We start from the raw sequence: 17,974 nt of genomic DNA, 5'->3' as shown, positions 1-17,974 counted from the left end.
AGAAATGATAAGATAGATTTTTGTGGAACGGAACTCCAGCAAAGTTATTGCCGTTTATCGATAAACATGAAAAATATTCAAGTTACTGAAATATGATATCATATTTATTATGTCTCTGTATCCGATCTAGAATGCGGTATTCGAGAATGTCTTCAGAGTGCATAATTAAGATGCCAGGAGGCTGTGAATATATTACGGCTGTACACCATACATCGCGCATGTGGTATTTCATATTTGTAAAATTATGTAATTTGCAGTAGAAAACATTTATCACATACTATTATCAAGTTATAAATTTGAATCGCATAACGTATCGAACGATGACCGAATAATAATTATTGTAGAATTTAATACTAAAAATAAGTGTGAAGTTAAAATATAATTTATTTGAATGTTTCTATTACAAGTTTACCACCTGTATAAATGACATCAGCAATAAAATAAACAAAATTGTAGATGTATATTATATAATTGTAGTATTACTTGTTATGGAATAAAATTTAAAAAAATGATCAAATAAAAATTGTAAATGAAAGAAATCAAATTAATTATTTTAAATTTCCCGCTTAATAATGGTTCTTTTTATGTAGGGTGGTTGTTGTGTTGCAATTTGTTTAGTTGGTAGTACTAGTAAAAACAATTGAAGTTATAATAAACAAAATAACAGTTGTGGGAATTGTAATTGTGTTCTGCATCATTTGAATATACACGCTTGGAACAAAGGTAAGGTGGTATTAATTGATTATTTAGTATTAATTTCTCTGTGTGTTGTATTTACTCATAGCAAAATGGTTCGTCATAATAACGAAATTAGTAACAACCATTTTCACAAGGATTGGCAACGATTCGTCCGATTGCATTTCGATCAACCAATGCAAAAAATCAGACGACGCAATTTACGAGTAAAGAAAGCAAATCGATCAGCGCCTAGGCCGATCAGGAAGCTACGTCCCTTGACGCATTGTCCTACGATCAGGTACAACACAAAGATGCGACTAGGCCGAGGATTCAATTACCAGGAATTGCGAGCTGTCAACTTGCATCCAAACTACGCTATGACAATTGGCATTTCCGTGGACAAACGCAGGCGGTATTCCGCAAATATAGAAGCCAACGTGAGGAGATTGAAGAAGTACCTCAGCAAACTGATCGTTTTGCCTGATGGAAGGGCGGAAAAAGAGCAACTTGCGAGGACAGCCGAGGATATATTTCCCAAAAGACGTGCTTCTGTTCCAAAAGCCATGGATTTGGAAAAAGCCAAGTTGTTGGCTTACGAGACTAAGCAAGTCAGGTTGGATATAAAGAAGGAGAAGAAAAGGAAGGCCAAGAAAAACAAGATCGAGGATAATATTATTTAAGTTATAAATACTTTTATATAGTAAGTAATATGTTTATTTATTGAGAGTAGATTTGAAGATGAGTTTTTGTTTAGATTAGTTATTAAATGTTTGATTTTAATTGAATAAAACCAAATATGTTCAAATTCAAGTATTTTTTTCCTTAACTTCATTTACTTGAGTGTTGTAAATAACTCACTTTAATATATTTTTAATTTAATTTATTTTTTTTAATGATGACTATAAATTATTACATTCTTCTACACCCACAAGATTAATTAAAAGATTAATATCTTTTCAACGAGAATTACCTTTTGATATATTATAAAAATATTATTGAAACCAGATATTTTGCTAAACTAAAACATTATACTCATAATAATTGGATAAACTTAAGTTAACTTTTAAAAGAGTTAACATTCATAAAATTTAATGATATTATTGCATCTATGATGAATCTAAGGATTTGGAAGACAACTGATATTCCAAGTCTAGTTTCATAAGTATTTTTCTTTTCATTCATAATAACTAATTCATATTTTGAAAACATTGTAACCTTCAGCTATCCAAAATAATCCAAGATTGAACGAGTTGAGTGTTTTTTCTAACATTATAAATAAAAAATAACATCCAATACATTTTAGGTAATATGTTTCGTGTTGAAATTAAATGAAAATGGGAAGTAGAAATAAATAAAATGTTATATAATTTTAATGGAATCACGTTGCTTTTTAATGATTGGGATTGGTCTATCTGTGTAATAATAATAAGAGGAGGAAGGGAAAAAAATATGGAAGAAGTGAATGCGTCGGAGCTTCTTCGTGTGTAATAAAATTCCGATCGTTTGGCCTCTTTGACCCGTATCTATTAACTGTGGTAATCTGTGATAAAGGAAAAGTCAATTAGTCGCCTATGAAGACTATATATATATATATAGATAGATAGAGAGAGGTGAAAAAGAAAGAAAGAAAAACCCTAGCAATAATTGCCTCTTATCGGCCAATTTCTTTGGATCGTTGGAGGCCGCGCACTTCTTGCCACGTTCCTCCTTATCTTTGAAATTAGCACCGCGCATGGATTGATGGGGACTATTAAGGAAATTGGTTGCACCTAACCCTAGGTTTGGATGGTTTGTCTCTCTCTCTCTCTCTTCACTTTTTCTACCGCGTCCCCCACAATTCGCACCGGAAAGATCCCATTGTTCCCACAATAAATAATATCATCCCGCGCCAGGAACAGTGTAACAATCAAACGAGAGTGGCCACTGGACGAGTGGAGGAGAAAAGTTCACCTCCGCAGGAGGCCAGCATATTGGTACGAATCCGAGGGGGCTGATTGCTACACGCTGTACGCAACAGTCACCCTTAGTCGATACTCGCTTTAGGCGATCGCTCGGCCAACCCCCTTCGGAGCGCATTACATAATACACTGTAAATGATTCACTTTTGTTTTTTGAAGTGGTATAAACAATGGGTAACTAGAAACCACTGTTTAGTGAGCAATAAATATCAAAAGGACACACACACATACGTACGTATAGGCGTCGTGGGAATCTCCGACTCGCAATATTTTTTCCGCGCCATTGTTTTGATCATTTCGCTAACGATATTGTAATTTAAGATGGCCTTTGTCCTCCTATACAGTTACACATTCTCCGCCTGGAATAACAAACCCATTTACCTCTAGCACCCTTCAACAAATATTGTCTTAAATACTCTCTCACTCGGCCTTATTATTTCAACTTCCGAAACAATAACTTAAGACAATTACATTAATACCGGTAATTTTCACGAACAAAAGCTTTGCATAATAGACCTTTTACTACCTGTGTACTCACAATTTTCACCTGAGTCTTTTATGAACACAAAGCACTACATAAAAATATACAATAACGAATAATTCAAGCAAATAACTTTAAAAACTGTGAAGTCCTGAAAGATATTCATTAAAGTAATTAGATCCTACTTATATTTTGACGTTCATTTGGTACAAATAAAAATACGATTTGCAACAAAATTGTAATCTTTCAGAAATAGGGAATGATGAAGAAGAGGAAAAAGTTATTTTCTTAAGGCTTTGGTCTAAGATATTGTCTAGAACAAATGCAATCATAATTAGCTGAAAGAACTGAACATGAAGAAGTACAGTAATCAAACTTTTGAAGTAATTGTAAAATGTTAAATATTATTAATAAATGTTTCAAAGTAGGACAATTTTTTTTATACGAGTAATAGAAATAAAGAAACCAAAGTTGTACATTGTTATAAATTGCGTTATTTAGTCAATGATTGTTGTTTGTATGTGTTCACATACTGATTTTAATATATAATAAATAATTTCATAACTTGTTTTACTGGCGCATCTAAAAATAAGACAATTCGCCATAAAAACAATTTTGTATCGTACATAATATATTCCGTCTCCGAGCTATGGTATTTCCAACAATAAACAAAATAAATATGAGTTTATATAAGCATTAAAGAAAATTTATCAACGCCGATAAATCGGATACATTCGACGGCAACAGCAACAACAGAAAAAAAAATCATTGGAATTGAGGCTTTTATTTTATAAATTTAAGTATAGCCCTTTCTTGGAAGAGTTATGTGGTTGCAATACTCTGAGCTTATATTGGCGTGCACATATATTCCGTACATTCTTCAAGATTTTTATTGTAAATTAGAGTAGCAGCTGGCGGTATCAAGGGCTGTAAATCACTAAATAAACTAGTTATTCTATTGCGGCCATTTATCTTGAATGGAATAAACAACGCCGCTATAACAATCCAAAGGTGCGTTCGCTTTAAATATATTTCACCACTAATACGATTTAAATTAATTCATTTGCATACGTTCCACTTTATTTTAATGAAATTATCACAGAAACGTTTGTGTCTCTATTAAGGGTTGATCGTAAATAATCTAGTTAAAAAAAGGGCTAAGAATAAAAATAAAAAGAACTGGGACACATCAGAGCATTCAGAGCGTGGAAGAGGTACGTTTATTACCCACAATAATTTAGGAAACACAAAGAAACCTGTATCCGTTTATTTAGTTTTCGTTCATCGCCACCCCTCGTTAGCTTTATATAATATGTGTGAAACGCGTAATAAAATTGTGCGCAAGGAAGATTTCCGCGACGCAGGAGGTGGTCCCTTTTTTTTGCATTGATGTTGTCACCAAACATTCTATTCTTTGCGCAGAGTTTATGAGCAATAAAGTCACAACCCGGGCTACCTATCCAATCCTGTGTCGTACCAATCCCTTTTGTCTAACTAGTGATAAAATTTTATGACCGAAAAGGGGTAATGTTACGCGCATTTGCATAACATCGGTGGTGCTTGCTGGTATCGATTAATTGGAATCTTTCACGTGCGAAGTGAACAGGACGACTCTCGAACCGAACCAATACGAAACATGTTACAGCAACACTACATTATTTGAAACTGGACTCGATCTGACCGCACTAATCGTAATTGGATTATGTCGAGCTTGTAAGCGTTTAACACTCCACCATAGATTATAATTATTTATTTTAATGTTTTGTCAATATTATTTATTGCAGGTATAATTAAGAACAAAACAATCTTTATATATGTTAGTTACAAGTAGTTGATTAATTTGACAAAAATACTTAACTTTTTAGCTTTCAACCCATTTCTGCCAATACTTACTAAATTTGATATTTTTAATCAACATATATAGAAATTATGTGTTGGAAAGATTTAAAAACAAATTATTAATTTTAAAAGGCAGCTGTCATTCAGTTAATTATATTCACAATTTACAAAATTTAAACTTGATAATACTCGAATATATTATTTATTACTAATATAGTTTATGATTTGCACATAAATATTTACTAATTGTTACTAATATTTACCATAATTTTTGCATGTAAAATAAAATATTCAGAAACATACATAATAATATTAATTGCAATTTAGTACAATTATTAAAATAAAGCTTCTCTAATACACTAAAACTACTAAATTAGAACAAATATCTACAATCAAACAGAAATAACAGCTTTATTTATCTTTATTATTATGAATATGATAAATAAATAATATTTATTTTCAATTATATTGAAGTTATTTATACTCTTTCCAACTGTGCTATACAATTTGTCAAATAATAACATTAAGACATCATTATTGATGTTTTCAGTATTTACTTATCTACCGAAGTCGGTCAATTTGATCTATTGGAAACTTATCAATATATATTTCTTTAAATTAAACAATCAATATAAATGAAGCAGATTGAGATTTTTATGAGATAAATAGACTCAATGATACATGTATATGATTTTTGGGAAATATCAGATTCTACAGGTTGTGATAAACTATATATGATGAGAGTAAGGAAGTCTGAAACATATAACTTGCTTTTAAGGTCATTTTGATAACCGTTTCGGTATGATTATCTATAAATGCAATGTCGGTACTTGCAGTGCTAATAAGAATTAGTAGTTTTAATATTCTTAGTAAAGTTTAAGCAATATAAAAGAAATTATTTATTAAGTTCTTTCTTTTTTTTTGTCAGTTAATCAATCAAGTTATAATACCAAACATTATATTATAGTTTAAATACATCTGACCAAAAGGGTTATCAAGAATTATATTATATATTTATTTACAAATTTTTATTAACTTTAATTTGATATTTCTGCCAGTGAACTAATTTCCTCACTAAATAAATAATATAAATGAATAATGTGTTTTCATAGAAGCAAACTCAAGTTTTACAAAATTATGGAAAATCAATTGAAAACTAAATTTAAATTTGGACATTAATGAAACATTTAATGACTAATTATTCCAATTTTCCTTTTGATAGTATTACTTAACTTAATTGTTTGTTAGAAACGTTTTTCATGAATCTGTTTATTTTGTCATTGGCTTTCATTAATCATTGACTATATAAAATGCATATTGTTGTATTAAGATTTACTGAATTTATTTGCTTTTGATTCATGGATCATCATTATATTCGTTAGATTAAAAGGAGAAAAAAAACTATACTGAAACAGAAATATATACAAAAGTTCAAACAAATATATTGTGTTTACGGGACAATTGTATCTGATCGGAAATCTAAGGGGATTTTCAAATAAAATCACATTAAAGTCAGTTTTGCAGGGAGAAGAAATTGTGCAACCGCCGCAGCTGAGAGAGAGTACATAACAGAGATTTCAACGATCGATAAGCAAGGAACTGACTGCTTAGACACTCATCGAATTGGAATATGAGTGTATTTGCTTTAATTTCGATTTAATTTTGCTGCATTAAAACTCCGTTTACATAGCGATTCCATTTTTGATCGTTATCTGTGCGGATAATGTAAGAACATCCTGTTTTACTTAAAATAAAAAATAAACTGCGCCTCGAGTGCACAAATAATAGGTAGTGGTGATTTAGTAATATTTAATATCCGCCACGAGTTTGTCATACAGCGAAAGAGTAATAAAAGACAATGTGTAGGATAATCACGTGGATAGTTGTGGACTTTTTATTTAGTATTTGTAATACTGTTTTGCTTTTTGCCTCTCGTTCCAGCTGCTAAGGATACACAACCGGCTTTATCTCTCTATCACCTGCGTATTATAAGGTTATTGCAGATTATTCCGAGCACGAGTTAAAAAAAAAGAAGGAGTATATAAAACTAGTCACACGTGACATATCCTTCTATATAGTTAACATCAGGTCACGCTTTTTCATTTTCCATTGTATTTAAAATAAAACCAGAAAGCTGCTACTAATTTTCTACCCACAACATTGATTATAGCCGTACGCCTCCTACTAATAAATTATCCTTTTCAACCGCATACCACATTTGATAACAAAAATTAATAATGCATTATCTTTCTGAATGATGATAATAATAATAAACCATATTCTTAGACGGTTTTAACACAACTTTCCTAACAACATAAAATTAATTTCGCCCTTTGTTATTTTAATTACAAAAGTTAAGCAATGCATATTATTTATTTTGTTATTTAATTTGGAAAATTCATAAGGTTTTCATTGTCTAATTATAATAATGAAAGATATTTTTAGGCAGTTTTAGCACAACTTTCCATAAAAAGTTTTTTTTACAATCTTATAATCATCTACATTTGTGATTAATATTTTAAAAAAAACTTTATTTTTAATGACTTTATATAAGAAAATAGCTAATTTATAAATAAGTAAGTATAATCAATAACAATTCTCGAAACTGCAATTTTAGCACAACTTTTCTAATGACATAAAGAACTCATAAACTTTCTTAATTTCAACATTTCAATGATTTGTAGAGAATTCATCTGTATTGAAGTTTCTAATACATTTTGTACACTCACGATTAATTTGCTATTGAATTATGAAAATTTACAAGGAATTTGTTGTCTAATTAATGATATATTTAAATAGTTTTAAAACAACTTTCTTAACGACATAAAAAAACTTGAAAATATTTTTTATAATAATATTTTAAACATTGTTCCATTTTCAATATTATATCTATATTTGTGAATAGTTTACTATTAAATTTTCATCATTCATCAAAAACTTTATTGTTGATGACTTAATGTGAGAAAAAACCTTATTAAGAAATATTTGTCGGAACCACAATACTTCAAACTGGAATTTATTTTTATTAACTCAAATTTTCTGTTATAACATTTAAAAACTTATGCAATATCAATTGAAAATTAAACTATCTTAATGAAGAATTAAGTATATTATAATCAATAACAATTATTGATACTAAATTACTTCAAATCGGAATCTATTAGATATAATTAATGATCTTTAAAAAAAATCTTGTTTTTCTAGTATCAAGTATGAAAATTTCAAAACAAACTACATTTTAATTTAATGATCGTTTTTATTCTTGATTAGTCCGGTTTCAGACAGTCAGGAATATTGATGGAAACAATTACCCGCACTATGCGAAGCATTCTTGTACTAGCAACACTAGAATAACATAATTAAGTTTGTAAACTAGATTAGTCAATATGGAAATACTAAAAATCTTCAACTTTTAGTAATTTCCTACAGCATAAATGTTACTCTAGTTACTAATTTAGTAAATTGTTACGTCAAATTTGGTCACATATACAATATATAAATTGTTTTGTCAAACATTTTACAGATGTCAACCGTCAAAAAAAAACATAATAATTTTGTGATATATTATTTATTGTATATATTAGACAGTGAAAGTAATAAAAAAAATACTAAGAATACACGTATTTCTATACTATAAAAGTCAAATATAAATAAAAGTTGAAATTCATGGGAAAGTAAGATCTCGGAACTTCCGTTTAGATTCTAGATATAAAATCGTCATTCTTCTGAAAAACTGGGAAATTTCGTGCATTCTTTTCGTTTCGAACATGCGTTCCTCCCCGAAAAATTGCGTAACCGAAGTGGCATCCTGCGGCGGCAGATCTCGACGATAAGGACCACCCCGTTCCCAGGCGAAATCCCACCAAACTTACATCATTTACCATCAAACAATTTAATGACCACCCACATTTATACATATGCAAAAAAAAAAGATGAGATGAAAATTATATAAAAAATACATGCAACCCTTTAATTATTTAATTATTTGAAGAAATTTAAAAACGGACTTTGATGTGGGCCCAATTTTTCGGTTTGAAAATGATGTTGTCGAGGATAAGATTGCTATCGGCTTATTATAAATAATATACTCTTTAACGATTATTAACACGCGAACGAGTTTGAAATGGTCTTCGTTTTACGGGTGTGTATTTCGGAGGGTGTTAAATGGGTGATTAAAAACCCGCACTTGGGTGCGTGAAGATGTATTCACGATAAGGCTTCGCGAAAGATCGACCAGCATGCGGTTTCACACCATTTTCCTTCCGATCGCCAACAGACCCGCCGATACCGATCTTCGAATTTACAATTGATGCTTGGTAACAATTGGCCCGATTCGAAATAAATCTGTTTCAAGTGCTCAGATACGTATTATAATTACCACCATTGGAAATCTAGTCCCTTTTTGTGACCAATTTAAATAATATAAATCTCGCTTTAAACTCACTTTTCATTCTCGGTCCCCTTCGTCAATCCTAAGGGTTTGCGCGATTAAGTGGATAAGTCTCTTTGTGTTCGATGCACTATTAATATTTAACATTTTACATATATTTTTGAGGATTAGGACCTTAAATATGTTATTCGATAATGTGGAAAAGCATATTATAAAAGAACAGGAAATTGAGGATAAAGGATTTATACATCTACCTGTGTATATTCAATTGAATATTACAATTTTACTTTTAATACATTAAGATTAAATTAACTGTAAATCCAAGAATAAGTAACAATTAGGACTTCATATAAATTTCATAAAATGGTCTATGCATTAAGTGTTTATAAACATTTCTTAATAAACGAAATTGAATCGAAAAAATTAGTTTTTTCAATATTTTTGTATATAAACTTTTGTTAAATAATAGCTGATTTTTTTTTTAGTTAACAATTAAATATTTAATTTATTTACACTTTACTTATATTATTAGTAAATGTTAAATTTAATTAGAACTGAAACTAAATAAATTTGGATCATTATTTCAATTATTAATTAGTAAATCATAACTTATTTTAAGACCTTAATTTGTAAATCATAACCTCTTAACTATAAATGTGCTAAATGGAAGTTTCCTATGAAATGAACAAGAAAACAAAGTTATAAATTGCAAAATTATTCATATTATTTTTCCGGTTAAAAACCGGTTAATTTGTAAATTACCGGTAATTTTGTGTAGTTGTACTCAAAAATTCTTAAAACTATATTGTATTGCTTTCTACTTATTATTGTTATCAAAATTTAAACATTTGCTCTCGTCTAATACACTTGTTAAAACTAACTACGGATTTTCCAAAATATGAAACATTTCATTTTCATTATTTGCTACATTTTGGCATAAAGATGGATAAAGAAAATAATGCAGTGTCTCCATTCACCTTCAATGTACAAATTTCTTGCAAAAGTTATCGAATTCAATGTCACATTTGATCCTTGATAACGGATTTATACAATTATGATCTATATTAAATTGCTGCAAGAATTTGAAATATACAATAGTGCATGCATTTTTATAACATTATTTTTGTTTATGCAATATACATTATATTGTACACATGCTCATACACATTAAGACAATACTTTACAAATTATTTATTAAATCCAAATAATATTTATAAAAATTATATAGTAAGATATAATAATTATAATTTAACTTAAAATTATAAGCAATTTTTAGAATGATAAATTTAATATAGGCAACTCTATATACACGATAATATGTTCCGGATATTACAAATATTATGTAAGTTCTTTTAAGAGTTTGAAGGTGGCAGCACTTACTAGTAAGCTGTTTCAAGTTGACAATTCGAATGTATGGCGTCGTTATAAATATAATTAACACATAATTGTATTTAAAAAAAACTGATTCTACATTATTATTACCAGTGTACGTGATTCCATTAGTGAGTATTATTTACTATTGTTTATTAGACATTATAACATTATTATAGAATTATTAACAAATAATTAAGCTTTTAAAGTCTACTTTGTGATGTATTAACGCATTATATTAATATATTGCATTTGGTTTTAAAATATGCACAATTTAACCACGCAAATCTAATTACTTAACTCATTAAAGTTAAGCAACGACCTGTTGTCATTCTACTTTAAGGGATGATCTTCGCATTAGTATATAATATCGCCACGAGGTGTCGTATATTAGATAACAATATTTAACTTAAATTGTGGCAATATTATAAAAAAAATGTCAAATTCTCATTGAATTAAATAAATCTGCAATGTATATTTATATTGATACAACATTAACGATTTTAGAACAAAATGCCTCTTTTTGGATTAAAAATTCATAAGGAATTGCGTTCATTAAGTTCGAGGCAATTAATGGAAAGAAATAATCATGACTACAGTACTGTTACTGATAGGAGAAGGATAAAACATAGACGCAAAACAAATGAAAACCAAATGAAATCGAATATACTAATAATGAAATCTCAATGTACCCAGAAAGTAAAGAAATGGATAGAAATAAATAATAATTTACTCGAAGACAAAGAACCAATTAAAGGCGCTTACGTAGATTCAGTTCTGTTATCTCAAAGAAGGATCCAAGAAATCCATTCGTTTCTCGATAATCCTCAAGATAGCGTTGAGTTTCCCGATAGTTCTCAAGACATTTGTCTCGAAACACCAGTTAGCGTTGAGTTTATTTCTAGTCAAGAAAGTAATAATATGGTTGAATCGAATAAAGAAGTTTCCTTATGCAATAATACTAAAGAACTTGAGGGAACAAAAACCAATGCAGTTATATCGAATATCGAAGAGTTGTTGGAATCAATCGCTTCAAATTCCATAAATTTAAGTACAAGTAGTAAAACTCCAAAAGAAATATCCCAGAATTTATTTGTTATTAATAATTTAAATGAGATACAAGATGATTCATTGCATAGCCAAAAATGTGACGTTGAATTCGATAATTTTTTGCAAGAAATTTGTACATTGAAGGTGAATGAAAACACTGCAGCAGCAATTAATGACAACGCTTTGTTTTCTTTATCCAAAGTGAATGTATGCCAAAATGTAGCAAATAAAGAAAATGAAAAATTGGTAAAGAGTATTTTTCATGAGAAGGAAAAAGATAAAAACGTTGAAACCAAACGAATGAGAGTTAATAATAAATTATTTGCTGAAAAAGAAGAAAGTTTACAATCAACAAAAAGTATTGATTTTTGTAATGTATTGTTAAACACCAGCGATAATATTAAGGAAAGTCAAAAATCAAATAAATCTGAAAATTTTCTTAACGTTTCAAATGCTTCTACTAAAGCAAATTCTGTTGATAGTTTATTTATGTTTAAACCAGCTTCTCGACTTGATTTAGGATTATTTAATAAGCCGTTTCGCAATGATGGATTGAATGTTACAAGAATTAGTAATAAGAACGACGAAACAATATCTGTAAACGATGTGAGAAGCGTTGATTATTTTCAAGAAACACAAACATCTAGTGATAAATTGACAAATGAGAAGGAAAAAATAAGGATGGATTTAAGTTATACACATAATGATGTGTCTAACAAGAGCCGTAGTGGATGTAGCACTTTCAGCAAAGACTATAATATTAAGGAAAACCAACAATCAATTGAATTAATAGATAATAGTTTCAGTGGAAATGATTTTGTCGAGAAAAATCAAACTCATTCTCTTAACGTTTCAAATGCTTCTACAAAAGCAAATTCTGTTGATAGATTATTCATATTTAAATCAGCTTCTCAACTTGATTCAGGATTCTTTAATAAGCCGTTTCGCAATGATGAACAGAGTGTTACAAGAATTAGTAATAAGAACGACGAAACAATATCTGTAAACAGTTATGATGTGAGAAGCGTTGATTATTTTCAAGAAACACAAACATCTAGTGATAAATTGACTAATGAGAAGGAAAAAATAAGGATGGATTTAAGTTATACAAATAAAGATGTGTCTAACAAGAGCCTTAGTGGATGTAGCACTTTAAGCAAAGACTATTTTTTAGATAGATGCAATAAAACATGTGAAACTTTAATAAGCGAATCCAGCAAAGCTTCGAACATTAATATTACAAAAAAGGTATTGCGATATGCTAGTTCTGTTACAAGCAGCAGTTATTTTTTAGAGAAGCCTAAAATAAAAAAGGCTAAAAGAAGAAAATGCAGTGAAATTAACAATAGTTCTATTAAAGTTAAAGAACAATCAGATTATGCTCATTCAAAAACAAGTAGCGATTATTTTTTAGATTTAGATGAAAGAAAGAAAATAATTAATATCGATAAACAATTGGAAAGTATGAAAATGTTTAATAAATCATATGATGAATATTCAATTCAAAATTCTCAAGAATTAGAGTATCTTAACAAGAAAGATATGTTAATTTTGGATATGGATAAATTTCTTGAAGCTAAAGATTTGAGTCAGAGTAATAAAACTATACCTGACTGCATTATTTCACCGATGTACACGTTTTCTGAAAATTATATAGATTTGAACGAAGCTTTCACTAATGTTGAAATATTTATATTGAAAGTTAACGCTGAAATGGATCTTCAAGAGGACGAAGAGAGTCTTATAGATTACGTAAACGCTCAAATGTCCGATGTTAAGAAACATCGAATAACCAGTAAAAATAATTTAAAAATTGATTTTCAAATTACTGATAAAAAGTTACAAGCAAGCATTGATAGTATGTTGAATGACAAGGAGATGGTGTATACTTCGTGCGATTTTATCGAATACAAGGATAATACTAATTTAATATTAAGGAAAATAATCAACATTTTCAGTGCATTATGTAATAGGGTTTTGAAGAACGAAAAACTTGAACTAACTTGGCAAAAACCTAATTATTGGAAGGACGTTGATTATTTAGATAACATGTACGTATTAATTAATATATTTGCAATTGATTTTAATTAATTATATTGAAATATAGATTAGTCTGCAATAAACCTAATTCGATGACGCATACAAAACTTAACAATACAAGGAGCAAAGCGAGATTTACAATTATGATATATTTGCTTAAAAAGATCTACAATTTGCTGATGGTTGATTCTCACATCAATCAAAGGTTTGTTTGCATTCATATTTATGTGTATCATCAATTAATTTACTTCTTTTTTTTTAGAGAAATATACTATCAAATTATTAACTACGTTAGCTCGTCAAATCAAGTTTTTAGTGCGATAGATACTGTAAGTGCACTGTTGAAAGAAGGTACTTATGATTTGAAGATATTGTCAACAAGCAAAGGTTTGGCTTTTGGAAATTTAAAAATAATTATGAAAGATGGAGAAGTTATAAAATATAACAAAAAAGGCGGTAAATACTTCTTATACATATTATACATAAATTGAAATAATTCTATAATCTTGTAATTAAAAAAAAATATAATGATTTTTTACATATTTTCAGGCACTTTGATACCAAACATAGTAAAGAATATAAAGGATATTGAAGCCTCGGCATTTTTCATACTCGTAGTTGAAAAGGATGCAGTTTTCCAGAAGTTGTCGCAAGAAAATATTAGTCAAAAAATTGGAAGGCCTTTCATATTAATAACTGTAATTTAATAATGCCATATTGTTATGTAATTTATTCTTTTGTTTGTTTCATTTTAGGGTAAAGGATATCCAGATTTCTCTACAAGACTATTTTTGAAAATTCTTTGGAAATTATTGTCCATTCCTATATTCATTTTAGCGGATTGCGATCCGTACGGAATCGAAATAATGCTGTGCTACAAGTATGGATCATTGGTAACTATATTCATTTGGAAAAGAAATATTTACCTTAGAATAACAAACTTTGCAGAGTTTACATATGTTTGAGGAGTTGGCTGTACCGAACGCCCGCTGGTTAGGGGTGCATCCATCAGAGTTGAACCTGTTGAATATAGCTTGCAAGAAGATGACGGAAAATGATATGAGGAAGATACGGTCGATCGCGAAAAGGAGTTACATGCGTTCAGAACCACGGATCGGAGAAGAACTGAAATTGCTATTGAAGAAAAGGCAAAAAGCCGAAATCGAGGGTTTGATTAAAAGCAATAACTTTTTAAGTAACTTTTATCTGCCCAACAAGTTATACACAAAGGATTTCATGTAATTAATAAATGATTAATCGTTGATTAAGACATAAACAACGTTTAGTTAATTATTGTTAAATCCGTCGTCCGGATCAACGTTGTACAATTGCATCAGAGTGGTAACATCCAGTTGATAAATTGTTTTCTCCGCGCCATTCATTTCCAAATTGTCAATTTCCTTTGTAATTTGTTTTTCGAGATCCGCCAACAGCTTTTCGTCGGCGTTCAAGGTCGGCCTCTCACTGCACTCGTCGATCGATGTGAACGGACAGGTTCTTTTCAGCAGAAACGTACTTTCATTAGAGTTAACATCTCGCACGCAAACTGTATTACTTTTAGAATTTTCCGTATGTTTGTAATAAGTGTTAACGTCGATGTTGTTTTGGAGGAGACCGAAGTCTCCACAAGAATCGGCTTCGAAATTCCTCACCGGTTGAATCGTCTCAATCGAATTATGTCTGCTGCCGCGAAACTTGTCCAACTTTCGGTTGTCGCTCAGATTCGTCTCTGACATGGTTAAATCTATGACGCTTTCAGCGTTCGGAAGGGTTTTGTAAGGGAAGATCGTTCCCACGTATATCACCGAATCCTTGGATTTGACACCTTTCAGTAGTATTTTATCTTCCGACTTCAATTTTCGCGAAATCCGCTTTGTTCTCGCGAAGAGTTGCTTCTTTAGTCGTGTTCTCGGAGAAGCATTATATATGCTGCTTTGCTTCAATCTCGCAGAGGCTCTCCTCAGTTTCTAAAATACCATACATTTTACTTATTACTTTCAGTTTACTCATTACCACTTACCGATGCATTCATACTAATGAAATCAATTGTAATTAGCTATTTATATGATTGTATTACAAAAACAACTAGAATCACCAGAAATTTTGGATTCTCTTTCAATTAATGTATTATACGTTACAGGATGCTACTTGATTTATTTAAAAAAAAAACTATTTATTTATTATGTCAATATTGTCAAAAAATTGTTATTTTGTTAGAAATATAAACTTTTGTCTTATTTATTGTTATTGATTTAAATTTAATTTAATTATATATTTAATCAGAATTTATTTGATAAATGTTTTTATTTTCAAAAATTGCATAATTTATTGATCCATAAATTCAAATCTTTCAAAGTTCAATTCTATAGACATTTATATTAAACTATTATTATTATTAATTCACATACTTTACCTTCATTTGAATCCTTTTAATTTTATAACAAAACAATTAAAACGATTTTAGTTTATTTTGCATTTCCATAATTTAATTTCAATTTCTTTTGGTTTAATCAGAAGTCGGAGCAGAACCATTTCTACAAGTATATAATAAAAAATCGTATGCAGTGTTTGCTTAGAGCCGCATTTTTCAATGAAAAAGCCGCAGGTTGTTCGTAGTTGACAATCCATTTGGTGCAAAATAAACAAATCAAATGCAGATCGTACAGGGTTTAATAAAATTACAAACAGATGAGAAATAATTAATAATATTTATTATAACGATTTATTACAAACATGGTTTGCGATTCATAATATCCTCATGTTTCCTTTTTGTTGTTAATATAATACAAAAACGAAAACATTTAACATTTCTTTATTTCAATTATTATTATTATTATGTTTTATCCCCTTGTATTCTAACATTGCGGTTCTATATCAAACAACAGAATTAACACAAACGCAAATATAAAAATTGGAATTTAATAATTTTATCCTTGGTGTTCTGCACATTATCCCTTACTCAACATACATGTGTACAACAATTATGTTAGGCTACACGTAATCATCTTTACACATTTTCTTTTACTCGTTTGATTTCGCAACACAATTGACACTTAAATTTTGAATCGATCAAAATAACAATTAGGCAAGTTTTTTTTTTAAATTACATTTCCTCGATTTCATCTTTTCCTTGTTGTAGAATTTAGAAAATGAGATTGGCTATATTTCCGAAAGTTAGGAACATCTGAAGTTTATTTTTCTTTGATTTTCTTTATATTGACAGTATTTAGGTTTACACATTCTTTCCGTTTTCCGTAATTTTACGTAAATAAATAATATTTTTAGCCTAAAGTTATAATAAGCCTTGGTTCATAATCTATTAGGATGATTCCGATTAAAAAATTCGCGCAATAATTCTCAGTTATAAAAATCTCTATTAAAAATGTTTTATATATATGTATTATATTCATATTTGAACCAGGTTTGAAGTAACAAAGTAATAGAATCAATGAATTGTTGGTATTTAAAACTAAACGTTTTCGCTTCATGGATTATGAACCAATTTTCAGATTGTCTTTGCGTTTGCTGACTTTTTATTTTAATTTCATTAAAAAGCACAGCAACTAGTTGATCATCTAATAGCATATTTTTTTTTGTTATTACTTTACCTTTTTTTATTCGTTTTTTGGTTTCATTAACTTCTTTTCTTCTTCTTTAATAATTTTCTTTACTCTAGATTTATTTATTATTTTTTTTCGCTTCGTTTGTCTTTTTTAATATTCACATTTCACAACCATTTTAGTGATTTAGTTGTATAAGATTTCTCTTCTCGAAAGCTATAATAATAAAGATAAATTTACATCAATTTAAGCCATAAATGATTTGATTCACATTTTTTTTGTTTATTTATAATCTCACACAAATAGATAATTGACTTTTTTGTTTTTTTTTTCTTCATTACATCATTTTTTTTTTGTTAATTTCACATATTCTTATTTCCACTCACATAGATAGAAGAGAAAGTTGTGGTAAAGATAAATTTGCAAAACAAGACAATCAAAAAAAAATGTTAGGAAACTGAGCTCACGGTCGCACCTATGAAGTAAGTCGAAAGTTAGTCAGTTTTTCATTTATACATACCATTCTTTCTATTGCTTAGATATAATTTAGTATTCTTCCAATGAATTCAGGAAGAAGGATATTCATCCGTAACAATCTTATGTATTT

The 17,974-nt window shown here is 29.2% G+C and overlaps 2 protein-coding genes across 2 annotated transcripts; both read left to right on the top strand.

Moving 5' to 3' along the window:
- Window positions 1-788: 788 nt before the first annotated feature.
- LOC108557390 (60S ribosomal protein L13-like) lies at window positions 789-1,358 on the top strand. Its single transcript, XM_017913883.1, has one exon. It carries the CDS (start codon window positions 789-791, stop codon window positions 1,356-1,358), a length of 570 nt encoding a protein of 189 aa, XP_017769372.1.
- An 11,966-nt stretch (window positions 1,359-13,324) lies between these two features.
- Window positions 13,325-15,054, top strand: LOC108557388 (meiotic recombination protein SPO11). The gene is made up of 6 exons (XM_017913882.1): window positions 13,325-13,818; window positions 13,875-14,012; window positions 14,070-14,263; window positions 14,357-14,505; window positions 14,563-14,700; window positions 14,756-15,054. The coding sequence occupies exons 1-6, from the start codon at window positions 13,325-13,327 to the stop codon at window positions 15,047-15,049; spliced, it is 1,407 nt and encodes a 468-aa protein (XP_017769371.1). The 3' UTR covers window positions 15,050-15,054.
- Window positions 15,055-17,974: the final 2,920 nt, after the last annotated feature.

This window comes from Nicrophorus vespilloides, unplaced genomic scaffold, assembly GCF_001412225.1.
Source record: "Nicrophorus vespilloides isolate i.1.1-1 unplaced genomic scaffold, Nicve_v1.0, whole genome shotgun sequence".
Classification (NCBI taxonomy): domain Eukaryota; kingdom Metazoa; phylum Arthropoda; class Insecta; order Coleoptera; family Silphidae; genus Nicrophorus; species Nicrophorus vespilloides.
This window is presented reverse-complemented; position numbering and strand designations above follow the sequence as displayed.